This window comes from Ictidomys tridecemlineatus, chromosome 4, assembly GCF_052094955.1.
Source record: "Ictidomys tridecemlineatus isolate mIctTri1 chromosome 4, mIctTri1.hap1, whole genome shotgun sequence".
Classification (NCBI taxonomy): Eukaryota; Metazoa; Chordata; class Mammalia; order Rodentia; family Sciuridae; genus Ictidomys; species Ictidomys tridecemlineatus.
In genome coordinates, this window is record NC_135480.1 from 209,604,603 (window position 1) to 209,630,838 (window position 26,236).

General features: G+C 62.5%; 2 protein-coding genes across 3 annotated transcripts; both read right to left on the reverse strand.

Annotated features, from left to right (window-relative positions):
* Positions 1–1,396: 1,396 nt before the first annotated feature.
* Abca2 (ATP binding cassette subfamily A member 2) lies at positions 1,397–20,266 on the reverse strand. Of its 2 annotated transcripts, none has more exons than XM_078048792.1 (48): positions 20,079–20,266; positions 16,637–16,730; positions 15,522–15,633; positions 15,281–15,444; positions 14,936–15,063; positions 14,651–14,761; positions 14,151–14,369; positions 13,434–13,801; positions 13,058–13,217; positions 12,349–12,477; positions 12,062–12,229; positions 11,882–11,978; positions 11,491–11,664; positions 11,306–11,408; positions 11,122–11,236; positions 10,822–11,012; positions 10,543–10,693; positions 10,259–10,463; positions 9,922–10,086; positions 9,659–9,839; positions 9,368–9,580; positions 9,084–9,280; positions 8,811–8,993; positions 8,403–8,587; positions 8,175–8,295; positions 7,669–7,905; positions 7,390–7,596; positions 7,054–7,156; positions 6,658–6,977; positions 6,372–6,585; positions 6,185–6,290; positions 5,985–6,096; positions 5,854–5,914; positions 5,604–5,778; positions 5,306–5,421; positions 5,086–5,233; positions 4,888–5,011; positions 4,634–4,766; positions 4,369–4,486; positions 4,049–4,227; positions 3,840–3,981; positions 3,620–3,754; positions 3,407–3,510; positions 3,249–3,341; positions 3,073–3,175; positions 2,863–3,000; positions 2,576–2,782; positions 1,397–2,069 (listed from the first exon to the last, which is right to left on the reverse strand). In XM_078048792.1, exons 1-48 carry the CDS (start codon positions 20,142–20,144, stop codon positions 2,034–2,036), a joined length of 7,311 nt encoding a protein of 2,436 aa, XP_077904918.1. In that variant the 5' UTR covers positions 20,145–20,266; the 3' UTR covers positions 1,397–2,033. The 2 variants fall into 2 exon arrangements, with proteins under 2 accessions (XP_077904918.1, XP_077904917.1); XM_078048791.1 differs by having other exon boundaries at positions 13,037–13,217.
* A 2,336-nt stretch (positions 20,267–22,602) lies between these two features.
* Positions 22,603–25,172, reverse strand: Fut7 (fucosyltransferase 7). The gene is made up of 2 exons (XM_040286690.2): positions 24,198–25,172; positions 22,603–24,090 (listed from the first exon to the last, which is right to left on the reverse strand). The coding sequence occupies exons 1-2, from the start codon at positions 24,208–24,210 to the stop codon at positions 23,075–23,077; spliced, it is 1,029 nt and encodes a 342-aa protein (XP_040142624.1). The 5' UTR covers positions 24,211–25,172; the 3' UTR covers positions 22,603–23,074.
* Positions 25,173–26,236: the final 1,064 nt, after the last annotated feature.

Below are 26,236 nucleotides of genomic sequence, written 5' to 3' on the forward strand. Positions count from 1 at the left end.
GTGACTGCGTCACCTCCCGACATCCTCACCCTGGCGAGAGGCTGCCAGCCTGGGACTGCTGCCTGCTCTCAGATGGGTCAGCACAACAAAGGGTATTTATGGAGCTGTGAGCCCAGCAACCTGCCACAGTCCCAAACTCCTGAGCCTGGGCCAAGGGCCTGCAGGTGGGCACTGTTCTCCCAACTTTTCTGCAAGTTTGTGTTCAGTAAAACATTGGTGGAGGATTGTTACAAGTTGTCCCTAATGAATGGCAGCAGTCAGCTGGGCATGGCTCAGCACAGGGCCTCACCAGGTGCTGTGAAGGCTGCGCTCCCTCTGGACCTCAGGATCCTCTTCCTGGTAGGGTTCAGCTCCATTTGGTTGCAGGATGAAGCCCAGGGCCTCTGGAGGCCACCACAGGGTCCTGCCTTGTGGGCAGCAGTCCCACCTCTCCTAGCCCTGCACCCACCCAGTGGGGCCAGCTTTCATGGAGGCTTCACATGCTCCTCCCCTCCTGAGCTGCCCCCAGGGCCAGGGGCACCTCAGCCCAGTGACCCAGCCTCACCCCTGGGCACTGCCTCTGGGGACTTCAGGACAGCCCTGCAGGTATGACAGCAAAGGCCTCACAGGAATGCCAGGGACCCACATCTGTCCTCCTCTTCTGCTCCTTCCCACTGCCAATCCCACCCCATCTGCACCCCTTGGTGCCAGTGGAATACCCTCCAGAGGGAGTTTCTGTGAGCCCTGCTGGAGGCACTTGAATAGCCTAAGATGGGAATCTGACCTTGGCCAAGCCCATGGAGAGTTTGGGGACTGTCATCCACTCTCCTCCACCTGAAGCCACCTCAGCTCCCGAGCTCCTGGGCCCCAGTGTGGGGCCCTTGTGTGTGCCCCGTGTGGGATACCCTTCCCTATTCTCTCTTCTACCTGGACTTTAGCAACAGCCTGGAGGTCACCTTCTCCTGGAAGCCCCCTCCAAACTCCAGATTGACAGCCCAGCATGCACCACAGCAGGCCCTTGTAGGTACTAGGCTTGGAGTGGGGGGAGCCAGGTGGGGAGCAGGCCCAATGGGATGGGCAGGGGCCCAGGGACGCATCAGTGAGCACCTCTGCAGAGACCTCCCCTAACAGCTGCCAGCCTGTCTGTGGACACACCAGACAGGCCTCTCCATGAACACCACCTAGGGGCTGTCCCAGTGCAGGCCCTGGCTATGTGGCTGCAGGGAGGGAACCCTGATGGCCTGCCTGCCTCTCCGTCTGAGGCCTGGGCCCTTCCTCCAGGTGGACCCAGCTGACCTCGGCCCAGTACCTGGCCCCGCAGGGCTTTGCCCAGCACAGCCCGTCCGTTTCAGAAACGCCCTCGGATAACCGGGCCCAGTGGCCCACCAGCACCCCACCCCCCAGGCACGCACTCCTGTGAGTTTTGCTTATTTATTGAAAACAAACATCTGTGTGCTCTGCACAGGTCCGGCCCCCAGGTGGGTGTGGGCGTGGCCAAGCTGGGCGGGCGAGCAAAGGCAGCTGGAGGGGGCAGGGAGGGCTTTAGCCCCTCGCCTGACCAGCAGGGCCAGCTTGTCCATTACTGCAACTCTGCCAGCGGCCAAGGCAGCCCCAGCCATGTCCACAGCTTCCCATGGGTGGCCACCTTCCTGCTGGGCAGCAGGGCAAGGGAGCCCCTTCTTAAAGCAAAATAAATAGATGAACAGTCCCAGCCCCTGGCCCTGCGGCTGTGGCATCAGGGTCAGCTGAAGAGAAGCCAGCCTGACCCGGCTGCTGCGGAGAAGGGTCAGTGGAGCTGGGCGAGGAGAGGGGCCGGGCCAGACCCCAGGGGTTTAAGGCAAAGCAGGGTGAGGGTGTGCACAACCCAGGGCCGGGCCAGCCTTTGGCACAATTAGGGCAGGCCTCAGGACGGTGGTAGCTGGAGGAGGCAGAAAGCCCCTTGGTCCTGAACCTCCCTCTCCAGGGCCTGGCGGTGGGCACGAGGGGCATAGGTAGGGCCTCAGCCACCGCTTGACTCCCATTCCCAGTCGCATCCCTGACACGGCTCCTGGCAGTCAGCAGAGGGTGTCCGTGTTGAAGGAGAGCTGGGCCTAGTGGGGAACAGGCAGGCTGGGCTTGAGGTGTCCTCCAGCACCCCTGCTGGGGGTTGAGGGTGCTCACGCTGGGCCTCTGGCCTGGGGTCCAGGCTCCCCTGAGGCTCTCTGCTTCCACCTCCAGCTGACAATCTCTCCAAGCCTGGGCTCCTTCACAGCCTCTCTGCCCACTCGAGGGGCCACTGTGTCGTGTCTCTCCCCTGTCCACAGGCTCTGATCCCTTCTGCTCCCCACTTCTGTTCTGGAGTCCTTGGAGCCACCAGCATGCTGTAGGCTCTGCATCTGTCTCTCTCCTCTGCCTGTCCCATCTTCCCTGTCCACTCTCCGGAAGGTACAGGTCCCTCTCTGCTGCCTTGACCTTGGCCAGCAGGCATCCCCATGGCCAATATTCCCCCCTCCATCCCAGAACCTGACCCCCCTAAGTGGCATGGGTCCCTGCACAGCTAGCCTGGCGGCCCTGGTCCTAAGGTCCTTGGGGTAAGGACAGTGGCATGCTGGCTCACCCTCTCCTCCTCAAAGCTGATGAGGCCCTCGTCCTCTGTGTCCAAGTCCTCTGGCTCATCTGTCACCAGTGCACGTAGCTCAGTGGGGGCTGATCGGGGCCTCAGCAGGCTGAGCAGGCGCCCGAGGGGGGACTGCAGGGCTGAGGGTGGCTCAGTCTCTTGCTGTTCCAAGTTGTCACTCTGTTTCTTGGCAAAGTTCACAAACACCTAGCGGCAGAGGCAGGCAGGTGGGTGGGGTGGGCCTGGGCTAGCACTGCATGCCCTGCCCCCACCATCAGCCTGCTCACATTGTCCAGGGTGGTCTGGCTGACCGAGTAGTCTTCGATGCCCAGCACGCCCACCACCTGCTCCATCTTGCTGAACACCTGGGCCAGAGAGACGTGCTCCGACTTGAGCTGGTACTGCACCTTGGTGTGGTGTCGCTCCTGGAGTGGGGTTGGAGAGAGGTCAGGGCTGCGGGTGGGACAGGGACCCCAATCCCACAAGGCCCCGCCTACCTTGAGCACAGCCTCCGGGAAGTTCCGGTTGAAGAACCGCACCACGTCCTTCACATTCTGGCTGCTCTTGGTGCGCACAGTAATCATGTAGCCATCTCCAAACCTGGTAGGACAGAGCCATGGCTTGGAACCCTGTGGAGCCCACCAGAAGCACCCAGCAATCTGCCTTGACTCACCTGTTTTTCAGGTGCTGGATGCTGCCCAGACAGCGCAGGCGTCCATTCACCATGATGGCCAGGCGCGTGCACAGGGCCTCGCACTCCTCCATGCTGCAGGAGACACCGCGCATGTACACACGGGAGGGGCCCAAGAAGGGGCGGGGCGGGGTGCTTACCTGTGAGACGTCAAGACCACGGAACGGCCTGTCTTGATGAGGTCGAGAATGAGGTTCCAGAGGAAGCGCCGGGCCTTGGGGTCCATGCCCGTGGTGGGCTCATCCTGGGATGGGAGTCAGGTTTAGCCACTATACTGGCATCCCACCTGGCATCACCAGGAAGACCAAGGCGGGATACCCTATCCCCCACCAAAAGACCAGGGCGGTGCTCACCAGGAAGATGAAGGCAGGGTACCCGATGAGCGCAATGGCAGTGGATAGCTTCCGTTTGTTGCCGCCGCTGTAGGTGCCAGCCGGCTTGTCCGCGTACTTGGTCAGCTCTAGCTTCTCCAGAGCCCACTTCACTACCTGACAGGCAGATGTCCATGCAGGCTCAAATCAGCGTCCACCGCGCCCACGGCGCCCACCAGCCACCCTGCCCCGTGGCCCTCACCCGCGCCTCATCCTTCCAGGGTATGCCGCGCAGCCGCGTGTACAACTGCAGATGCTCACGGGCTGTGAGCTCGTCGAACAGGGCGTCAAACTGCGGGCAGTAGCCGAGGCTCTGCTGGACCTGGAGCAGCTCCTTGAGCACGCTAGAGAGGCAGGCCCGTCAGCACCTGGGAGGCACAGGCACCCCGCCCCGCAGGCGCCCCAGCGCACCTGTGCCCGTTCACAAAGGCCTCGCCCCCTGTGGTGCTCTCGTCACCAGTCAGCATCTTGAAGGTGCTGGTCTTGCCCGCTCCGTTGACACCCAGGAGGCCAAAGCACTCGCCAGGACGCACGCCCAGGCACAGACGGTCCACAGCCAGGATGCGGCCAATCTTCCGGGACTTGTACACCTGGCAGAGGAACCAGGCCAGTCCGCCTGGCCCCCGCCCTGCTTCCACGGCCCTGCTTCCACGGCCCTGATGAGCCACGGCCTCCCCTCCCCTATGTCTGCCCTTCTCAAGGCTATCACCCTCCCACTGCCCAGGGCCCACCTTGGTCAGGTTCTCAATCTTGACCATGTCATTGTCAGCATCCCCACGAAGCACTCGCTGCCGCTCACTGGCCACATCCACGTCGTCCTCGACAGGTTTGGTGGACACTGGCATGCGTCTGTGGGATCAGGGTGGGAAGTGCCTGTCCAGGCCATCTCCCCGGCCACCCATCCCCACCAGTGTCCACTCAGCCCCCTCTTGCTTCAGCCAGGGCAGGATAGGCAAGCTGGTCAGGCCACCTGCCCTGCTGCTGCCCAGGACTCACTGTGGCTGTCTCAGGAAGTTGTACTGGCACATGATGGTGAGAAGGAAGCCCACAAAGCCTTCGACTGTCATGGCCACCAGCCCACGCGTGACAATGTCCCACTCAAATGGGGACTTCATCTTGTCCAGCTGGCCTGTGGGCAGTGGACTCAGCTGCTGTGCAGGGCCTGGGCCCCAGCCACCCCACCCTGCACTCCCTAGGTTCTGGGGCCCTGCTGGATGCACGGCTGCCCATGCCCCCGATGCGGGCCTCACCGATCTTGGCGTAGTATTCATTGATGTACTCGTTGTAGGCCATCTCCATGAGCCCGTGGCCCAGGTTGTAGTTGGGGAAGATGAGGAAGCAGCTTTTCAGGTAACTGTTGACCACCTTCAGGTCCTAGGGGCCCAGGCAAGCCTCAGTGCTGCTGCCCCCAGGCCTGCCCCACTGCACGCTGCTGCCCGCCCACCTACCTTGTCATGCTCAAAAAGCTGCAGCAAGAAGGTGGCCACAGTGGCCGTGATGCCAATGAAGAGGTTGATGACGATGAGGAACACGTAGGCTGAGCTGGGGACCTCGAACCAGAAGGAGGCCGGGTACATGATGGGTGTGATGGACCACCTGCGGACAGGCAGGCGGGGTCATGGGTGGCACTGGCCCTACCCGCCTCCACCCTTGCACGTTGCCCCTTACCCATAGAGCAGGAACAGGGAGAGCACCGCAGGGAAGTTGGTGGGGGACGTGTAGGCCGGCAGGTCGAACACAAACAGGATGAGGATGCAGCAGGTGGCTGGCACCAGGTAGTTGAGCTGAAAAGGCAGGGCAGGTGAGGGATGGGCAGGTGAGGGATGGGCAGGTGAGGGATGGGCAGGTGGGGGATGGGCAGGTGAGGGATGGGCAGGTGGGGGATGGGCAGGTGGGGGATGGGCAGGCGGAGGGTGGGCAGGCGAGGGATGGGGACAAGGGTCGGAAAGCAGTGAGCAGGGCGCACCATGTCCCACACGTAGTTGGACAACCAGTAGATGACGGGGTTGCAGCCACTGACGAACTGCAGGTGCTTGGCTTTGGTGGACTTCTCAGCCACGAGGAAGACCACAAAGCTGGCCGGCACGAACGACATGGCCACAATGATGAAGATGGCGATGACCACATCTGTACCCTGCAGCCTAGGGGAGGAGGGGCTCAGGCCCTGGCTCAGGGCTGCTCTGCCCACCTGTCCCACCCGGCCCTGCCCCACCTACAGGTAATCCAGGGAGAGGCTGGCACTGGTCCTGTTCATGGGGTGGTTGGTGACAGTGATGCCTGTACACAGGGACAGCAGCTTCAAGCCCTGCTCCGCCCCAGCCCGCCCAGCCCCGACCGCCCAGCTCACCGTAGGCCGCGGGGCTGCCCTTGCTCTTGGGCAGGTTGGCGCGGAGGATGGCATTGTTCAGGCTGTTCAGGTAGGTGGGCATGCTGTGGTAGCCCTTGTTGTTGTAGAGCACCTGAGGAAGGACGGGCGGCTCAGAGAGGCCCTGAGCCTGGGCACTCAGATGGAAGCTGCCCACTGTGAGATCTCAGACCAGAGCTCACCTGGGCCACCCTGCGCACTGCAATCTTCCGCACCATGGGCGGGGCCCGGGCACCAAATGAGGCTGGGATGGACTTCTGGACATTGCCAAAGGTGATGGCCCCATACCTGGGCACGTGGGTAGAGGGGCAGTGAGGCCAAGCAGGCAGCAGCCAACAGCCCTCCAGGACAGCACTCCCACTGGCTCACCGGTGCAGCCGGAAGCGGTCAGAGGTAAAGAGCAGGTACTCGGAGACGTTGTGGCCTGTGATGTCTGTTAGGATGTCTCCTGTGACCACGCGCATCTGGGGCGGGTGCCCGCCCACGCTGCTGGGGCAGGAGAAGCCGGTGCCCTGTGCAGAGCAAGTGCAGCGGACCGGCTCCCGCACCAGGCGTGGCAGGGAGGGTGCGGATGTCCACGTCTCTGTGGGCAGTGTGGCACAGTGAGACACACCCCTGGTGTCCTGTGTGCCCAGCAGCCCCCACGAGCCAGTACCTGGTCCTACAGTGGGTGGCAGGGAGGTGTTCCAGGCCTGGAGCGGGTCCTCATCCAGGGACACGGGGGAGTCAGACGGGGCAGGTGAGGGTGGGGGTGGCACGAAGTTGGACAGGGGCAGCCCCTGTGTGAAGGACTCCAGGCACATGCTGTCGAAGAACCGCGCGGCCAGCTGGCGGGACTCCCCGCTGCTCAGGTTCAGTGTGGGCCCCAGCGAGCCGTTGGCGGGAGACTTGAGCACGCAGGTGGCACCCACTCCGGAGGGCAGCCGGAACGTGCCTACCAGCTGCTGGGGGCTGGCATCTGGTGACAGTCGCAGCCTGGGGATGCCACTGTATGAGTGGGATGGGGACACCGTCTCCCCTCACCCCTTGCCTCCCGTGGAGCAGGCCTCACCGGTACTCCCTGCGCTCCTCGTTGGCATAGGGGATGAAGTTGCCTCGGGGCTGGGTATAGTTGTGGTACTGGGAGGGCGACAGGACCAGCGGGGGCAGGTCACCTGGCAGGTGAGCAGGAGTCCTGAGCAGGTTCCCACCGCCTGCCAGCCCAGGCCTGTTCCCTTCCTAACACCCAGAGGGCCTAAGCTTGGGTCTGAGCTCCAGGAGGCAGCACTCCGACCAGGGCCCAGTGGGGTCCAGATGGGACATCCCTAGGGACCCTGGGAGAGGGTAGAGCCAAACCCAGACCAGGGCTGCACACCAGTCTGCCCCCCAGCGAGCCAGGCAGCCATACCGATCTCAGGGACAGAGAGGGCCACAGTCATGGCCACACAGACGAAGAGGGCAGGCAGCAGGATCTGCGAGCAGAGAGCTTTGGAGTTGCGGCGGGCACAGTGGAAGCGCTTGACCAGGAGCCCGTGGAACTGCCGCACCTTCAGCCACCAGCCTTCCAGCTTGCGGCTGCCCTGGCCCACCCGTATGAGGGCCTCCGCTTCTGCCTCTGTGCAGAGAGGGGCCTGAGTGTGCAGGCCCAGCACCCGGGGCCCACCCAGCCTGGCCCTCCCGGCCACACCTTGCAGGCTGATGTTGTCTGGGTCCTGCAGGTTGTCCAAGAGCGGGCGGTAGTCGCCACAGACATCAGCATAGCCGGCTCCCTCATCACCACGGGCAGAGCCCACCGAGGACACAGACTGCAGTGACACCTGTGACTGGGCCAGCTCTGAGCACTGGGCCAGGTTGCCAGGCTGACCCTCCCTGGACAATAGGCCCTCTGGCCCAGGAAGCACATCCTTCCTGGACTCCTTCACATCTGCCACAAAGGAGGGGACAGAGAGGGGGGCAAAGACTGAAGGCTGATGCCCCCAAGGCTTGCCCACCCCCTCAGCCTCTGCTATCCACCCATGACCCCAGCTCCTAGCTCATACACCTATCCAGGACCTGTGGCACCATGCCCACCCTCTGGGGCCACAAGCTGACCTTGGGAAGTCCTGGCCTCTCATTCCCACCCAGGATTCCCCAATATTCCAGGTCAGGCCCTGTGGGGTGAAGCAGGCTGCCGGTAGCTCCGGGGCCTCTCACCAGCCTCGCTGTTCTCCAGTGACTGGTCCTCCTCCGACACCTTGAGGAATACCTCCTCCAAGGTGGTGTCCATCAGCCCAAAGCTGCTCAAGTGCAGTGCATCCAGACTGTGCTCCAGGTGCTGTGAAGGGGCAGAGTGAGGCCAGGCAGGTGGACACACAGGGAAGGGGTACGCCCACCTCCCCCACTGGCCTGGCCCCTGATCTGACCCTGTGCTCTGCCCCACACCTGGAAGAGGCGCTCGAAGGCCCCCTTCTTGGCAGCCTCACTGGGCAGGATGTAGGAGAGCTCAGTGCTGGTGTCGGAGACCAGGAGGCAGGAGGCCACGTGCTTGCGGATGAACTGGGACACCTGAGGCTCCGAACAGCTGCTCAGGGGTGCCCGGCCTGGGGGACTGGGTGCCAGACCTGGCTCTGGAAGGGAGATGAAGCAGAGAGGGGATACACAAGGAGACTAAGGAAGAGGGACCTGTGGTGGGAACCAGGTCAAGATGGGGGGATGAGGAGGGGACCAGGACCCTGGCATCCCAAGCCTCACAGAGTGATGGTGAGGGTTCACCTCTTTACCATGGGGTCCCAGGTGGGGGGTCCTGGGCAGGGGTGACCCAAGTCCAGTTCAGACAGCCTCAACACAGACCTTGGGGTGCCCCCGGCTCAGCAGGCCGCTTGACCAGTGTGAGGCGGTACCCATCGCCGTAGGCGCCCTTGAGGAAGAGGGGGGAACCACAGCACTTGAGCTTCCCGTGGGAGATGATGGCGATGCGGTCCCCCAGCAGGTCAGCCTCATCCATGTGGTGGGTGGACAGCAGGATGGTGCGGCCTGCAGGGAGGTCCAGACCTGGGGTCAGGGGTGGGTCAGAGTGGGCAGGGGTACCCCCATCTGCCCGTGCCAGCTTGGTTTTCCACTCACCCGGCTTATACTTCAGAATGAGGTCCCAGATGGCCCGACGAGCGTAAGGGTCCACACCCGCAGTGGGCTCATCCAGGATGATGGCGCGGGAGCCGCCCACAAAGGCTATGGCCACAGAGAGCTTGCGTTTCATGCCGCCCGACAGTGTCTGCACCAGTGAGTGCCGTTTATTGGAGAGCTCCAGGTCCTCGATCATCCTGGGGACCAGATAGGAAGGCAATGGCCTGGGACTCTGGAGAGCCCTGCCTCAGGTTCCACGCCCCACCCTCCCTGTGCCCACCCACTTGTCCATCTCCTTGTGGATCTCTTCCTGCGCCATGCTCTTGAGCCGTGAGTAGAACCAGAGGTGCTCTTCCACCGTGAGGCGGTCAAAGAGCACATTGTGCTGGGGACACATGCCCAGGTTCTTGCGGATTTCGTCCATCTCCGTGCGGATGTCATGCCCATAGATGGTGGCCGAGCCAGAGGTTGGTGGGAACAAGCCAGTCAGGATGGACCTGGGTGGTGGACAGGGTCATGACCCATCACCCCTGGCAGGGATCCCACCCTGGTTAAGCTCCCCTGTCCCTACTCACATGGTGGTGGTCTTGCCTGCCCCGTTGTGGCCCAGGAAGGAGACGACCTGGTTCTCGTAGAGGTTGAGGCTCAGCTTGTTCAAGGCCAGCTTCTTGTCGTTCTTATAGACCTTGGTGAGCTTGTCCACACACACAACCAGGGGCAGGTGCGTGGGCTCTTCTTCCATTCCACGAGTCTCCTCTGCACCAGGGCTGGGGGTCAGTGGGGCAGAGGATTACCCCAAGGGCACCCACCCCAGCCAACATTCTGGTACCAGCCTCACCAAAGCGCCGGCTCTCCATGGCACAGGCCTGGTCCTCCTCCATGATGCTGAGGCGGGGGGCACGTGTCCAAGGCCAGCTCCACTCCCAGGCCTCTGTCCGCCCACTGCCTAGCCAGTAGGACTTCTGCAGTGGGAAGTACCAGGGCCGGGGCAGCCCATACATGCCTGGGTGTTGGGGAGAGATGGGGAGGCTGACCTAAGACCTGGGGTGACCATCCACTGCATGGGCCATTTGTCCACCCAGGGAGCTGCCCCTGCTGCATTTGAGAGGAAGCACAGACCTGGCCCCACCACTGCTGGGTTCCCCACCTCCAGCCCCTCTCAGGTGGGCCTGTACCTGGGTGCACAGCCTCAATGTACCAGGTGAGTACACCATACACAACTGCATCCACCATCAGCATGGTGACAGCAAGGAGCAGGTTGAAGTCATCACCTTCCACTGGAGACTGGCTGAATGTGTGCCACTGGATGCCCACACCTGCCACCTCATACAGGGCAAAGTACTTGGAGCCCAGGCCAAAGGCTGTGGTGGACATCAGGGACTGTGAAGACAGCAGTGTCAGTGGCGGGCTGTGTCCACCCTACCCCACCCCAACTGTCCCATCCACCCAGGGCCCTCACCGCAATGCACTTTTCAAAGGCAGTGATCTTGTCGTGGGCCACCTCCTCGCGGATAGCCACATACATGTAGGGCACGTAGCTTAGGAAGTAGATGATGCCACCACAGGCTGAGGCCAGCTTGGCCTTGGAGTACAGCACCGACACCAGGAAGCTGACGGGTGTGGCCATAGGACCTTCAGCACTGTGCCCAAAGCCCCCCGGCACACTCCTGTGGGGCCTAGAGCAGCCCCAAGAGGGTGTGTATGACACTTTGGGTGACCTCCCCCTGCCAGTGCTCACCAGAACATGATGGTGGCCACGGCATACACGGCCAGGAAGAGCCAGATGATGAGCACATGGCTGTGCATGAGCACCTGGCCGTACTTGAGGATGGCAGTGAGTGCCGTCACAGAGATGGACAGCTGCAGGAAGCCAGTGATGAACCAGGCCACCCAGTGCACCGCGTTGTTGAGGCCCATGGTCTTCATCACCTGTGGTTGGCGGGCAGCAGGCAAGGCCCCTTGGGGTAGTGCACAGAAAGGGACCATCCTGTCCAGCCCAGCCCCCGAGGGGGCTGCCCGAAGGTGCCCAGGCCCTCACCTCCTTGAGGCGGTGCTCCTTCTCAGCCACTATGTGCTGGATGGTCATGGCCACTGAGTACACCCAGGAGATCACCATGCAGAGAGGCATCATATGCTCAATGACAAACAGGAAGCTGGAGGAGGGCACAGGCGTGAGCGCGGCTCTGGCTTGAGGGTCCACCAGCCGCCCGCTCGCCACTCACTCGTCGCGCGTGTAGCAGGGGTAGGGGAACATCTGCACGTAGTTGCCGGGCTCCACCACATCGTGCCCCACGAAGGTGTTGATGATGGCGCGCTCCATCATGTCTGCGGGTGGGGGCAGCCGTCAGGGGTCTCTGAGTCCCGCGTGGACCCATGTGTGCCCCACCTCGGCCGCTCGGCCCCTCACCCTGGATCCAGACGAAGCCGTAGAGGAAGTAGAAGCGGCCGCCCGTGTTGGGCCCGGGCCGCCAGTAGGCGCGGCGGATCTCGTTGGTCTTCTCGGTGAAACTGGAGTTCTGGCGGATCTTATAGTGCACGTGCGGCGGCAGAGAGCCATCCTTGCGCGTCTGGAAGATCACACCTGGGGACAGCGGCAGGTGGGCTCGAGGGCTGGGGTCAGGGAGGTGGGCGGGGCTGGAGGAAGGGGGCGGCGGGGGCGGTGCCTTAGTAAGGCTGGACTGGGCGGCAAAGGACAGGGCCAAGGCGGGCAGAGCAGCGGGAGCGGGCACTGGGTAAGGCAGGAGGAGGAGCCGGCAGGAGGAACGCGGTTAGGACTCCCCAGCTGAGTGGCAGCTCACTGGCAAACACGGTGACATTGTCCTGGTAGGCCTGGTTGAGCGTGTAGTTGACTATGCTCTCCTCGTCCGGAAAGCCCTTGAAGATGTCCACGCTCACCTGGGGGAGGTATCGTTAGAGCCCGCCCTGGGCATAGAATGGGGGGGGGATGGAGGGGGCCGAGCAGCCGGACTCCACCCAACCTTGGACATGAACTGGATCCAGCCGCAAGCTGCATTGTCAATTGTGTCCAGCTGCTGTAGGAGGGCTGTGCCGTTTGGCAGCGAGAAGTTGTCCTGGCGCAGGGCCGGTGGCAGATCCTCCAACGACAGGTTCAGTGCTTCGGGGCGCTGCCGCAGCTCTTCCACATACTGGGGGTGGAAGGCCAGCTCAGAGGGTGGCCGCAGCCTACCATCCCAGGGAGAAAGGGTCTCCCCCACCCCACAACGTGCCAGGTCACTTCCCTGTCCCCACGGGGCACACACAGCACCTGCCGTAGCCAGTGCAGATGCTGCTGCAGACCACCCTGCTCCAAGAAGCTGCGGATCTCCGCAGAGATGTTGAGCCAGACCTGGGCGTAGTGAGTCACGTTGCCCACAAAGGCGAAAGTCTCGTTGGCCTGCAGACAGTGAGGGCATGGGGCTCCAGGAAGGAGCCCAGCAGTATGGGGATCCTCTCTGCTCTTCCACCTCCCCAAGAGACGACTGGCCTTCCCTGATGCCCAAGACTGCTCTGGCAGCACTCCTGGAAGCTCCTGCCCTTCTGTCCTAGAAGCCCTCTGTGCCCAGGACCCTGTCAGGTCAATTTTCAGCCCTGGCCTCCACTATTCCAGACAGGATCTTGCTCCAAACACACCACCCACAGGATGCTGCTCTGGGAATCCTCAGAGGTATCTCGCACCCACCAGAACTGCCCTGCTCTAGTCATGCCCAATCAACAGGGGACACAAGGCAGACCAGCCCCGCCAGGGCATCCAAGCACCCAAATGCCTCTGTACCTTGAATCCCTGAACTCCACTTCAGTGCTCCAGGGTCTGTGCACCGTGTCCTGCATGGAGCTGCAGGAAATGCAGCCCTACCATCCCCGTCCTACTGACCCACCTCTGCAGAAGTCCCAGGCCTGCAGAGCCCGCCACCCAGCCTTGGGCTCCTGCCCGTGTGAAATCACAGCTCACGCACCAGCACGCCAGACCTGCGCACCTTGAGGATGACACGGTCAGCCTCGGAGCCTGCGGGTGCATATAGGATTTTGGGGTTGCTGGTCATGAGGTGCACAAGAAGTCCCAAGTTCCGCTGCTCCTTGCTTGTGAAGCCCAGGGAGCTCATGTTGCCCCTCCGCAGCGCCTCTGGCTCAATAGTGCTGGCACAGGCCGGGGGACAGGGCATAAGGGGTGGGTGAGGTATTGTGGTCTGGACAGGGGGCTTAGGAGTGGGGCAGGGAGTCAGGGTGGACATCTAGTCAGGGCTTAGACGTGAGGCAGGGCACCAAGAGATGTCAAGAGGGAGGGCCATGTGTCAGGACCAGGTCATGAGGAGCACTGTCCCACATGTCCTCACTGACCCTCCACTGACCTACCGGTTGTTCCCACACAGGATGGGCTGCAGACCTGCCCAGAGCTGCACAAAGGCGGAGCACTGGCCCTGCAGTGTGTCTGTGGAGGCCGGGGCTGCCGCTGCCGGGGGGCCTTCCTCTGCTGTGTTGTTGGAGACTGCACCTGCACCCACTCCAGTACCATTGGCCGAACCACTCGGGCCACCAGCTGAAGGCACTGGGGCCCGGCCGGCGCAGGCACCCTGGGGCAGCAGCAGAGCCAGGGCTGACAGGACATCCACGTCCTGCAGAACCTTCTGGGCATCCAGCAGATCCCCTAAAAGTGCCTGCAGCCTCCGAGGGGATGGTGCCTGCTGCTGGGAGTCGGAGCTGTTGGGGGCATCCAGGCCCAGCTGGGGGAAGATGGGGCACACAGTGCAACTCAGGCTGGGGAGGGGGGCATGGGCTAGGTGGGGGTGGCTACCAGTGGGTGGGTAAAGTCAAGATGGAACAGAGAGGACACACCATCAAAGGACACAGCTGGGGAAGGAAGGCCTGCAGCCTGGGGTGCAGGAAGGCTGACCACAGGCCAGAGATAGAGGCTGGGGTGGGAGAGGCACAGGGTACGTGAATCACGGTTGGGGGGACACTAGATGGCCAGCCATAGCACCATCCCATCACTGCCTGACAACAGAAACTTCCCCAGGACTTCAAAGACCCAGCACCACCTCTAGCCTGGTCAGCTGGGAGGCAGGGCCTCACCTGCTGGGAGATCTTGGCCAGGTCCAGCTGGTTCCGGAGCTCAGCAGCCAACCAACTAAAGCGCTGGGCACGAGCTGCAGCCTTCCCACTGCAGATAGTGTCCCGGTAGCCCTGAAGAGCTGTCTGCTGACCCTCAGGCATGGTGAGGATCTGGCCCAGCTCCCCAGAGCCTGGGGAACATGTGAGTTGCTCCAGGAAGGCAGGGGCCAGCAGCAGCTCCTGAGGGGAGAGGTACAGAGGACAGCTGGGGCCACAAAGGGACTCTACCCCAACCAAGAGCAGACCAGGCAAGATGGCCTCGGCCTCACCCTGCCCAACCACTGTAGCAGCTCCAGGGCTTCTAGGTACCATGGTGTAGGGGAAACATATGTCACCATTTGCCTCCTCCCCATCCCCATGCCAGCCACAAACTCCCAGAAAGTGTTGCAATGACCAAGGAGGGCCCTTTCCTCACCCACTGGGCAGGCTGACACCTCCCATCCCAGGGACAGGCCCCTCACCTCCATCCGCAGTAGGGGATTGCTTCCCGGGCTGCTCCAAGGCACCTGATCCCTAGGGAAGCCTGACTCCCCATGCAGGGCAGACAAAGGGCCAGAAAGCAGGTGATAGACCTGAGGGTGGAGGGAGGGGCCTCAGTTGGGGGTTGAGCCCTGAGGATGGCTTGGCTGCCCTTGCACCCCCTTCCCCACAAAGTGGGGAACTCAGGTTGGGGAGGGGGGCATGGGCTAGGTGGGGGTGGCTCTAGGCCAGTGCTGTGCCCACTGCTGATGTGTGCCCCATCTCACCTTAGGCGGGTCCACATGGGCAGCCAGGAGGGCCTGGGCCGTGCTGTTGGGCAGCGAGAGGTTCTGCATCAGGAAACGCCAGAGTTCCCGTGGGTCCCTGGCCACCGAGTCCAGAGAGAAGGAGGACACTGGACAGGCAGGAAGATGAAGCTGAAAGGTTAGCACTACCCTGGGCAGAGCACCAAGACTCAGCAACCACAGCAGGCAGTTTGGCAAGGCCCCCCAGAGCACATGCATGTGTAGCAGCACCGTGCAGATGCAGGGACCCAGGAGCAGAGCTAGGCTACTGCCCGGAGTAACAAAGCAGGGTTTGAGGCCCTCCCCCAGCCACTCCCAAGGGCGCACCTGTAGGTCTATCCAAGTGGCTCTCCCAGGTGCCTGGACCTGAGCTTAGGGCCTCCAGATCATGGCGCAGGGCCTCAAGCTCCGAGCCCAGGCTGGGCCGTGCTGGGTCGAACAGGTTGCCTTCCTCCACCACGCGGTTGAGGCGCTCCAGCAGCTGCGTGACCCTGCACCACCATGGGACGTCACCCTCTGGGATGGGGTGGGGGGAGTGGCCAGCTCCCCAGGGGTGGGGGTCACTCACGTGGAGTTGGCATACTGTAGGAAGCCAAACTCATCCCGCTGGCCATCTGGGCACAGCGACTGCATAACAGGCAGGATGCCAGCAGAAGTCAGGGGAGACGCTGTGTAGAAGGCTGGAGGGGACAGGGAGAGGGGTCAGGAAGGGAGACAGGCCAAGAAGGGAAGTCCAGAGGATATCAGGGAGGAAAAGGTTAGGTGGCAGGACAGAACACCTGGCCTCTGGCTGTACTAAGGCCAAGAGTTCTGCTGCAAAGGACTCTAGCAGGTCAGAGGTCAAAGGGGCACCTGCCATCCCTTCCCCTATAACTCCCAGAGTCTCTCTCTCCTCTGCCCATGCAGCCACAATGCCCTGGCACATCCCCCTAAAACTCAGGTGTGGCATTGCCCACAGGGACCAGGGGAGCACTGAGGCCCCACTGGGCAGTGACCTCTGACCTCCTAGGCCAGGTCGTTAGCAGAATGAGTGCAAATGCCTGCAGGAGTTTGAAGGGAAAGCATCCAGGCTGACCCAGCCCCAGCTCAGGCTAGCCCAGACTCAGCCCAGGTTAGCCCAGGCATCCCACCCCTAAAAGGCATGGCCAGGTGACCCCATAGATACCCTGATGAGGAAACGCCCAGCAGCCTGACCAGGACATCAGTGGTGGCCCAGTGGCCTGGCCTTTCAATACCCACTACCACCCCATCACTTCCCACCACTGCCTTGTAAGACTGCTCTTCCTGACCAGGGAAGGAACTCTGCAGGAGTCCTGGGCCAGGGGCAGGGGGCGCTGTTAATACAAGCGGGAAGGGTGCTCAAGCTGCACCAGGAGACCCACAGGGTCCTCCATGGCTGCCGCCTGAGCCGTCACTTACAGACTGCACACGGCCGGTGGAAGAGGACAAGAGACCATGCAGGGGCAGGGCAAGGTGGGTCGAAACAGAACAGAGGAGACAGTGAGTGCCTGGCCTGCCAGCCACAGGGCTGTCCACCGGTGGCCACAGCCAGCCACACCTCCACAGCACAGCTAGGGGATGTGGCCGGGACCATGCATTTGAGCACACATGCTCAATCGAAGCAGTGAGGGCACCTGACCCTCCCTGTGCACCCGCTGTGTCCCAGACCAGCCGCTGCCTTACCTTCCTTCACTGAGATGGTGGGCTTCTTCTGCCGCAGCCCCAGCAGGATGAAGAAGAGGACGAGTGGGATGAAGATCTCGAAGGCCAGGACCCACTGAAAAGGGTGGACCACATAAGCCTGGCCTCCCCTCCACCACCTGCCCAGGCTGGACACAAGGGAACTGTGTCGGCTCTACCCGTCCCTGAGCTCCCTACAGGCCAACCCAGCCCAACCAGGACTGCGGGTCTGCACAGGTTTTTCAGGTCCAGCCGAGGTTGCAGCCCCTTCCAGGCACCAGGAGGTAAGCATTATCTGGTGCCCCAAATCAGGTCTCCTGTCCTTGTTCTGAGTTCTACTTGCCACGTTGGGGAACACTGGTCCTCTGAGGAGCCTTGGGCCAGCAGGGCCAGGTCAGCCAACTAGTGATCATTCTGACCCATATGCATCCCCCTCCTCACTTGCAGGGCCACCTGGGCAGGATCTTGGAGGCCACTGTAGCACACAAAATCTTTTCCTGCCTGTAGCTCCCACACATTCCCAGGGCCACCCCCTCCCACTGCAGCAGCACACTTGTACCCCCCCTCCCACAAAAGCCTGGGGAAGTGAGGCCTGGGGTAAGGGAAGCCCACCTAAGCCCAGGGCCCTGAGCCTCTGGGGAGACCTGGCCAGGATCTGACAGCCCCAGCCCTGAGGCCAAGGCACTGCTTCCACCATGGCCTCAATGACACCTCCTGCTACCTGAAGCCAGGCTGCAAGGGGAGCCTCGTGGGACCTGCTCTGGGTCAGGGAAACATGCCTGAGAACCCCAGGGCCCAGGTTTCCTTGTCAGGTTTCCAGCTCAGGGAGGGTGCAAGACAGCCAGTGTTCTTAGGGAGCCCTGTAGACCAGCCCTGAGAGCCACAAGACAGAGGGCCTGGGCCTGCCCCCCTGGATCTTCTCAGAGGCATCAATTTCCTTTGTCCTCACCCCCACACCAAAAAAGACCAGGCCTCCAGCAGTGTTGTGTGTGGCTAGGCTGGGCCCCCGTCCCCGGCAGTGTCCACTGTGCTTGGACAATAGTGCTCTGTGATCCAGAACACCATGCTGTGTCCACACCCCACACTCGCCCCAGCCTGTGCCAGCCTCCACCCCTTCCCTGAGCCAGATGGAGTCCAGGACAGTCCAAGGAGGCAGTGTGGGCACCCCAGAGCAAAGGTGGCTGGAAGCAGGGGTCACAGCCAGGTGCCAGCCCCACCCACACCTGCCAGCCACTGGGCACCTCTGCCACTGTAACTGCAGCAACAGGCCACAGCTGCCTCCCCCATTGCTATAGCAACGGTCCTGCATGAGCTGCCAGGAGGAGGAGAGTCCTAGCTGGCAGACAGGAGGCACAGGTCCAGCACCACCTGGGTGCCCCACCTGGGCTCCTGAAGGTGGCCAACCTCTCTCCCCCAAATGTGTGTAAACATTGTCTCAGGGTCCAGATGCCCACCCCCCACCCAAAGTCTGATGACTATTGTGACAAGGGCAAAGACAGGGGGACTCAAGGGTGATGCTGTGGCCTTTTGCCCAGCTACCTGGTGATTTGATTTCCTTCCTCCACCATGGGCAGCCTCGGGCCCCAAGTGGACCCACATCTCCTAACTAGGAGTGGACAGGCCTCAATCTCAGGCAGGTGACTTGAGGCACAGTCCCTGGGAGGAGGAGGCATGCAGGGCAGAGGTCCTGGATTCCTGCCCTCAACCCTGAGGTTTGCACATGCGTACCCCTGTTCCCAGCATGGTACACAGCAGACAAGACCAAGCCTCCACCTGTCCAAACCCAGCCCCAGAAGTCCAGCTCCAATGCCCAAGACCCTTTCTGGGAAACTGGGGATCCAAAGGGCGAGTGCCTGGTGTCCAGCCAGCCCCAGCCCCACATGCAAGCCCAGCAACGACTCAGCTCTCCTGGAGAAAGAGATCCTCATTGGCCACAGCCACAGACTGGGGTCCTCCACTGTGGCCCAGGGGCCTCTGGGGGTGCTGTAGGGTGGGGGACCTGGAAAGGTCTGGGGAGACAGCCCAACCTAGGCTGGGACCTCTCCTGAGCACTTCCCCCTGCTTCTCAGGTAGTCCCATAAGCTACTGCTCCCTTCCCTGAGCCTTGGGGTCCCCAGTGGATGCCAGACCCACATCTCATTGTCTGCTCTTAAGCCCTGGGGGGGGGCCTTCCTGACAAATGCCCTGGGGCTAATACTAATATGAACCTACAGCCTGCCCCTTCTTCCCCCAGCCAGATCCTGCTGTCTGCAGGGACCCAATAGCTAGATCTGTGGCCTAATCCTCCAGACCCCATGCCACCAGCCCTAGGCACTGTGGGCAGGATGTGGCTCCCAGCCAGGGCCAGGTGCCCAGAGGAATCCTATACGCTGTAATGACCACGACTACCCCACCCTGTGTACAGCCTGTCCACCAGTTTCCCATTGTGTACTTTGAAGCCCCTCTCAAGGAGGAATGTAGGCAGGAGCTGGTGCTACCCAAGGGTTCCTGGTGCCCAGGGTGGGCCAAAGGATGCCACCTCCTCCTTAGAACCCCCACCACTCTGTGGCCTGTGCTGGAAAATCCCGAGGGCTTCAGAAACCCAAGCTGGCTCAGGTCTCCCTCCGGCTCCTGTGCTGCACCTGTCCTCCCCAGGGCCAGAGCAGGAACGAGCAGCTGAGGACCAGGACATCCATGCCCCAGCCCTGCTCCCCACCTAGGAATCCTGCCCTGACAGGGCTCGTGTCCTGGCTGCCCTGGGAAATTCTGAAGAACCAGGTGGTCACAGCTCCACTTAGAGAGACCCATCCCAGAGAGCCCTGGGGCTGGAGGATTCAGAGTGTGGATCAGCCTTAGGGAGAACTTGTCCCAAAGGACAAAAGGGTGCTGGGATGCTGGCCTAGGCTGGCACAAGGTCGTTCTCCATGGTGAGAAGGCAGAAGCCAGGGTTGTAGATGTGCCAGGAGAGGTGCGGAGGAGAGGAAGAGGAGGTGGAGGTGGCGGCTGCCTGGAACCAACTTGGGCCTCAGGCGTCTGCCCAAGGGCAGAGGGCGGGTGAAGGGAGGGAAGGGACAGGTCTCTGCAGGGCTACCAGGGGTGGGTCCGGGCCCAGGAAGCCTCTGTGCTGGATGGAGTGCCCCTGGCCAGCGCTAGATCCTGGGAACCAGGACCTCCCGGGAGCCTGAGTCCTGGGGGCCAGCAGCCCCCACCCCCACCCCCCACCCCCGCGCAGCCGGCCCGCGAGCGCTGCGGAGGGCGTCCGCCCGTGACTCAGCCGAGCGCCGCGAGTGTCAGTGGGCGCGGGCGGCGCGCTGGCACCGCCGAGACCCTCCCCGAGGCCGGAGACCAGCAGAGCCGGGCTGCAGGAAGGGGGCTCGGCCCGCGCCCGCGCCTCACGTACGCGCGGGGAGCGCGCCGTGGACCCGGGCGCGCGGCCTCCGGCTGGCGAGCGGGCGACGAGGCTCACCGGGCTCCGGCGCTTCAGCGTCACGTTCTTCCAGAGCAGCAGCTGCAGCTGGTGCAGGAAGCCCATGGCGCGGCCGCGCTCCGCCGCTCACCACCGCGGCCCGCTCCTCTGTGCGCCCTGCCGGGCCCCTCAGCCCGCCGCGCCGCTCGGCATCGCCCGCGCGGGGGCGGGGCGCTCGGGCGTCCGGGACCGGCTCCGCGCTAGCTCCACCCCGGCGGCCGCGGCGACAGCGACTCTGCGCGGCGCCCCGCCCGCGCCCGCCGCCCCCGCTTAAAGGAGACGCGCCGCACGCTGCGTCCATCAGGGGGCGCTCGCAGGGTCGGGGCTCGCCTGCACCTGCACCGCGAGGGAGGCCTCCATCGTCCTTCCACCCCGTGCGTGCCGTAGCAAGTGGCCCCTCAGAGCACGCGTCTGAACCGAGACCCCTGGATCACCCCTTTCCGGATCTAAGAATCTTTGTGCACCGTAGCTTCTTCCAGGGGCTCCAGGCCTGGGGGTCGCCTGCAGAGGTGCCCCAAGGTGGTCGCTATCATCCAGGCACCCTGAAGGAAAGCTGGAGGCCTTGGTTCCCACCAGGTCACACTCAACTCCACCATGCCAGGCAGAGATCTCCCTTGGACGCGAGAGCCCGATAGGCCCCGAGGAGCACGGTGGGAGCAGGGAGGTCAGCTGCTCTAACCTAGGACAAGTGCGGGTTCACCTAGGATGGAGGCAGAGACCTCACCTGTGCAGGTCAGGCACTGCCTTCCAGGCTGCAAAAGCCCCCCGTCCAACCTGACCAGCACATCTTGACTGGTGCCCTTTAATGGAGGCCCCTGGTGAGGGGGACTGAAATGGCCTGAGCCACCCCATAAGGGCTTCCTGTGTCCCTAATGAATGAGCCACCTGTTGTCTAAGTGATATTGATTAGGCTTTTAAGATGTAAAGCACCCTTCCTTCACCGATTAAGAAAGAGGTAAAAATGAAGACTGCCCTTACAGATACTCACAGGTCAGAGAGGGCAGGTGGGGCAGGACCTGGTCCATCTTCTTTGTTGGGTCCCACAAACGAGTTTCCCCCAAGATTTTTTTTCTTATTTTGAGTTGGGGGTCTTGATACACTGCCCAGTTAGTCTCTAACTCCTGGATTTAAGTGATCCTCCTGCCTCAACACTCCAAGTAGCTGGACTGCAGGCATGCACCACAGTTGATGCCCAGCTGCCCAGCAGGAGCTCCATGGGGTCACACTGTGGCCAATAGTAGAAGCTGTGGCACATCTGCATGTGTGAGTTTGATGGGGTGAGTCAAGCAGGCTGCATCCAGCCATTCTGTAGGGATGTGAACACCAGGCAGAGAAACTGTCAGGGTGACAGTTCTGCTCTGTATGAAAAAGTTAAACTAATATTCAAACTATAGTGCCGATCAATAGCAGTATAGAGCTGTAGCCCACTACAGACAGCCATGAGGCTGGCAGGACACCTGGGTGCTCTGCTCAGCTGCAGTCCTCTGAGCAGTGAGGACCCTGGCCCCAGAAACAGCTCTTTGCTGGTGGGGACAGGCGTGGTGCTTGGAAAACAGGCTGCCTTCCTATGCTGGCTTGTATCACCAGGTCTGACAGTCATAGGTGTCCAACTCCAACTTCCACAAAGGTGATCCATTACTTGCTGAAGACAGGCCACTACCAGGACAGAGCAAGACTGAACCGTCCCAGCCCTAAGCGGGTTTCAGGGTCCATTTCTCCACATGGCCAGCAGAGGGCAGCAGAGGGAAGGCTGGACCCAGGGAGCTGAGGGCAGTCTTACCGATGGCTTTGATGGCTTCTTACCAGCCTGTGAGTGGGATGGGAAAGTGTGAGGCTCTGTGGTGTCCAGCCTGGGATGCACAGAGGGAACCCCCAAAGTGAATGAAAAACTTAGGGTACTGCAACTCCCTACTCCCTCCTAAGTCCTTTGTAGGGGAGGTGACCTTGGGTAGGGCAAGGGAACAAACGCCACCCCCAATCCCCAGTCTCGGGACATTTGCTTCTCCCCAGTTAGCCAGAAGGCTGGGTCAGGACAGGAAGCTAGGCAGGCATTCCCCACAAGCTACTGGGTGGGGGGGCTTCCTGTCCATATCCGTTGCCCACCCAAGAGAAGCCCCTGCCCCCCACCCCAGGGGCTTGGCCAGCCAGGGCCCTTGTCAGCACCACCAACAGCCTCACCCCCCACCTCTACTGTCCTCTCCCCAAACCAGAACACCAAGAGGAGCTCCCTGGCAGCCACAGCATCCTCAAGGCCAACCCCCTAGCCGGCCAGGCTGCCACCACCACCATGGAGACTCCAAGTCACCAGTCAGGCCCTGTCACACGCAGGAGCCCCTCTGGCCTGAGATGCACCTTAGCCCACCTGGGTTTCTAGCTGTGGTTCTCTGCTCTCCAGACACCTAGACCTCTGGGCGTCAGGGGAGGCACCTTGAGAGGGTGCCACTTGGCAGAGTCTTAGGTGGAAGGAGGATGAGGGCCCCCAGGCCACTCAGGCGGGCTGGAGTCAGAAGCAAGGACCCGTGGCTGGAGGGTAGTGTCCAGCAGGTCTGCAGTTCTTTATTGCCACCCTCCCTTCCTGCAAGGCCCCTGGGTTGCCAAACACCCCTGCACACAGGGGCTCCAGGGTACAGAAAGAGTAGGGCCATGCGCCTGCCTCTCCAGGACTAGAGCACCTTCACTGGGGATGTTCAGGGTGTCCAGGTTTGTCCCCAGGGCCGGCCTCCACCCTTTCAGCTGGCCTTGTTTACAGAGATATGTTCAAGGTGGGGAGGTAGATCCTCTGCTGCCTTTCCTCTCTGAGCAGCCTGAGCAACATGCACCCCACCCACCCCCCTCCTCCCCCAGCGCCTGCTCCACAGCTCCCCAGCCTGCTCCTCCCTGCTTCCTAGTCTCTGACCCTAGCCTCGGGTTAGCACGACTGACCTGGGGGCCGGATGCCCATGGTTTGGTTTCAACATCAGCCTTCTGCCCACAGACCTCTTGGGAGCTGTGGGAGCTCAGGCCTGGAACCAGCCTTCCAGGTCCTCATAGACCTGGCCACGTGGCAGGTAGGGATAGCGGGCACAGATGGCACAGAAGCGCTCCTGCCAGTCCTCCAGCAGCCGCACGCGCAGACTGTCACGCCAGGCAAAGAAGCCACGATAGCGGCTCTCGTTCATGCCATTGAGGAAAGCGGCCAGCTCCCGGGCAGACCCAAAGTCGTCCACGTGCACAAAGGCATGAGGAGGTACGAAGGCTTCGTAGGTCGCCCTCGGGGGTCCCAGCACGACAGGCACGGCCCCAGCTGCCAGCGCATTACGCCAGAACTTCTCAGTGATGTAGTCTCGGTGCTGTGAGTTCTCCAAGGACAGGTAAAAGCGGTAGGGAGCCACGGTGGGCAGCAAACAGTCAGCACACAGTGGACGCCCACTGGCACGGCCAAACACATCCACCTGAAGGTGAGGTGCCAGCTGGCGGTACACCCTCGCACGCTGTTGCCGCCTCTGGAAGTTGCTAACCACCCAGACGGCCATCCTGCTCTTGACTGGCACTGGGGGCGCAGGCCCAGAGCGGGGCTCCAGGCGCCCATAGGGCACAAAAATGTCTGAGTCACGCCGGTAGCTCAGCACCCAATTGAAGATGCCACGCAGGCGGGCGAGGCCGTGGGTGTTGCTGGGTGACTCCATGGAGGCCCAGATCCAGGGCTGCCCACGTGGCCTCTGTGCCAGGGGTAGGCGGACCCTCCTGGTCTCCAGCTCCCGGTGGTGGAAGACCACAGCATCAGCACTGGCCAGCAGACTTCGGTCAGTGCTCAGGCGGCAGCGGGACATGCCATAGCGGGTGCAGGTGTCACCCAGCAACTCTGGGGGCTGGTCGGTGAAGGGCCAATGCCAGATGAGGATGGTGACCATGGGCTGGGGCTCTGGCACACCACCTGGGGCTGACCCCAGAAGCCACAGGAGCCAGAGGACCGAGAGCAGGGCCCCCCCAGCAAGGCCCCCCCAGGCCCATAGTCTCCAGGTGGTGCCACGCCCTGCAGGAGGACAAGGAGGAGAGGCTGGCACCCGGCTCAGGACACCTGCAGGTCCCCGCTTTTTACCACCCCTCCTCCCAACCAGGGTCCCCAAGGCAGCTACTCACTGGCATTACTCATTCACAACCTCCCAGAATCAGTCACTGGAGAAACCCGAGGTTCTCAAATCACAGCAGCCACTCTGACAGAGGCACCCTGAAATCACAGCTGTGCCCCTGGCTCAGCCCCTGCCTGGAAGCACTGTGCTTTCATCTGCCCAAGGTGAGGGCAGTTGGGGCCTTCCCACTCCTGCCCCGCCCCTGCCCCCGTGGCCTTTGGCATCAACCACTGTCCCCACCCCCACCTCCCTCTCTGCTCCTCTGCTGGGAGTGGGGTTAGCTACAGGAAGCCAGGGCCCCAGCTGCCCCTGATGGTCTCTGGAGAGGCCCAGACCTGACCAGCTGGGCACCAGAAGAGGAGGAGGAGGCCCGCTTGGCCCAGGGAAGGGAAGGCTGCCCGGGTGAGCACCCTGAGCCCCTACCCAGATGGGCGCCCCCTACGCCACCCACCGTACAGACCCAGGGCACCCTCATAGAGCAAGTGCACTGCCCCAGTCTGTGGCCCCTCCCTGTGGCATCACCCACTTCCCCTAGGCCGCTGGCCGTGGTCTCCCAGACCCTCTGGTGTCACAGATGTGCTGCGCTCAGCTCTTTCCCCAAGGCTGAGGTTTCTGTGGGGCCACCCCACCCCATCTTGTGCCTGCTACCTCTAGGAACTGCCTGGTCCCCAGAATCCAGATCCCCAGAGAGAGATCCATCCTGGGGTGGTAGGAGACCCCAGCACGTGCTCCTGAGGGCAGACCCCAGCCTGCATTTTCCCCCGAGGGACTGGGGGCTGCCCAGTGACAGGTGCCCCTAGAATCTAGAGGCTGTGGGCTGGGCCCACGGTCCCGGGTGGGCTGCAAGAGCTGCAGGTCACACCCTTCCTCCTTGCTGCCTTGTAGGGGGCTTTCCAGGCTGGAAAGGGAAGGAGTCCTTGTGTCCCTGACGCTGACAGACAGACTGTCGGGCAGAGTCTGGCTCTGGCTCCAGGAAGAAGAAGTCTGGCCCCAGCTTGAGGCCTAGGTCCCTTCCCCCTCCCTCCAGCCAGCCCTGGGACACAGGCTGGGGCCTTGAGGTCAGGTTCCTCCCCCTGCCCCCCAAGGTGGAGCTGTAACAAGCCCTGTAGATTCTGGATGCCTTGAAGGGTCACCCCTGCTCAGGGCGCACCCTGCTCCCAGGCAGAGTGTGCCCTCATCTCCATACCCCTCACTCTGCTCCCCAGGGCCCTGAGGTTCCAGGCAGGGTGTGGCAAGCCAGACCTAGATGCCAGAGGGCCCAGACCAGGAGTCCTACAAGGAGAGTAGCCAGGAACTGTGGGCCAGCTCTGCTGCCCCAGCACCACCACTGGACCCCTCCACCCCCCACCAGCCCTCTGCCAATCACTTCTAGGCGCCAGAACCACTGGTTCTCCCTCGCTACAAACCCACATGGACACAAGGCTGCCGTTGGGACAGGAACCAGCTGCTGGCCGCACACCCATCATGGGGGCAGAGGGGAGCCCAGGAACGAGTGGCAGTTTGGCCCCTCGGAGTCACCCCCCACCAGCAGCCTGCTGCGGTGGAGCGCTTGTGCAATGCCTGAGGGGAAGGGAGGGCTGTGGGCACCTCAGAAACCGCCCAGCTGGCCTGAGGTGCTTTGCGCCCTGAAGACTGGCCTTGGCACGGACAGCCACCCGAGCCCCTGTCCTTCAGCACCCAGTGTGAGGGAGATGACCACAGTGGCACCTGGGACCTGGGCCCCTCCCTGGCATCTTCCCCAGCAGGGCCACTCCAGAGGAGCCACACCCTGGCTTCAAGCCTCACTTCACACCACCTCTTCTCCCGGTGGTGGGTGCCCCTCCGGCAGCAGGGCCTGCAGGAAGGAGGCCATCCTATCAGCCTGGGGAAACCGGCCTATTGTCCTTCCTGTTTGTGTTGCCAGGCTGGCTGGGGCCCTTGCCACCACCTCACCCACACCCACAGCCTGCTCCCTTCCTGGGTGGATTCGAAGGAGCCTCCCCCACCTCCGCCTGCTGCTGTCAGCCTGCTCCCCGCCACGCAGGGCCGGCTCAGGTTGGCAGCCGCAGG

What these genes read in the sequence shown, in the direction of transcription:
- Abca2 (XM_078048791.1), bottom strand. Translation starts at nt 20,144, where the DNA reads ATGGGCTTCCTGCACCAGCTGCAGCTGCTGCTCTGGAAGAACGTGACG. An exon ending in CGCTGAAGCGCCGGAGCCCG is followed by an intron (nt 16,731 to 20,078) that starts GTGAGCCTCGTC and finishes CACCCTTTTCAG; the next exon opens with TGGGTCCTGGCCTTCGAGAT. An exon ending in CAATGTCACCGTGTTTGCCA is followed by an intron (nt 11,665 to 11,881) that starts GTGAGCTGCCAC and finishes CGCTGTCCCCAG; the next exon opens with GTGTGATCTTCCAGACGCGC.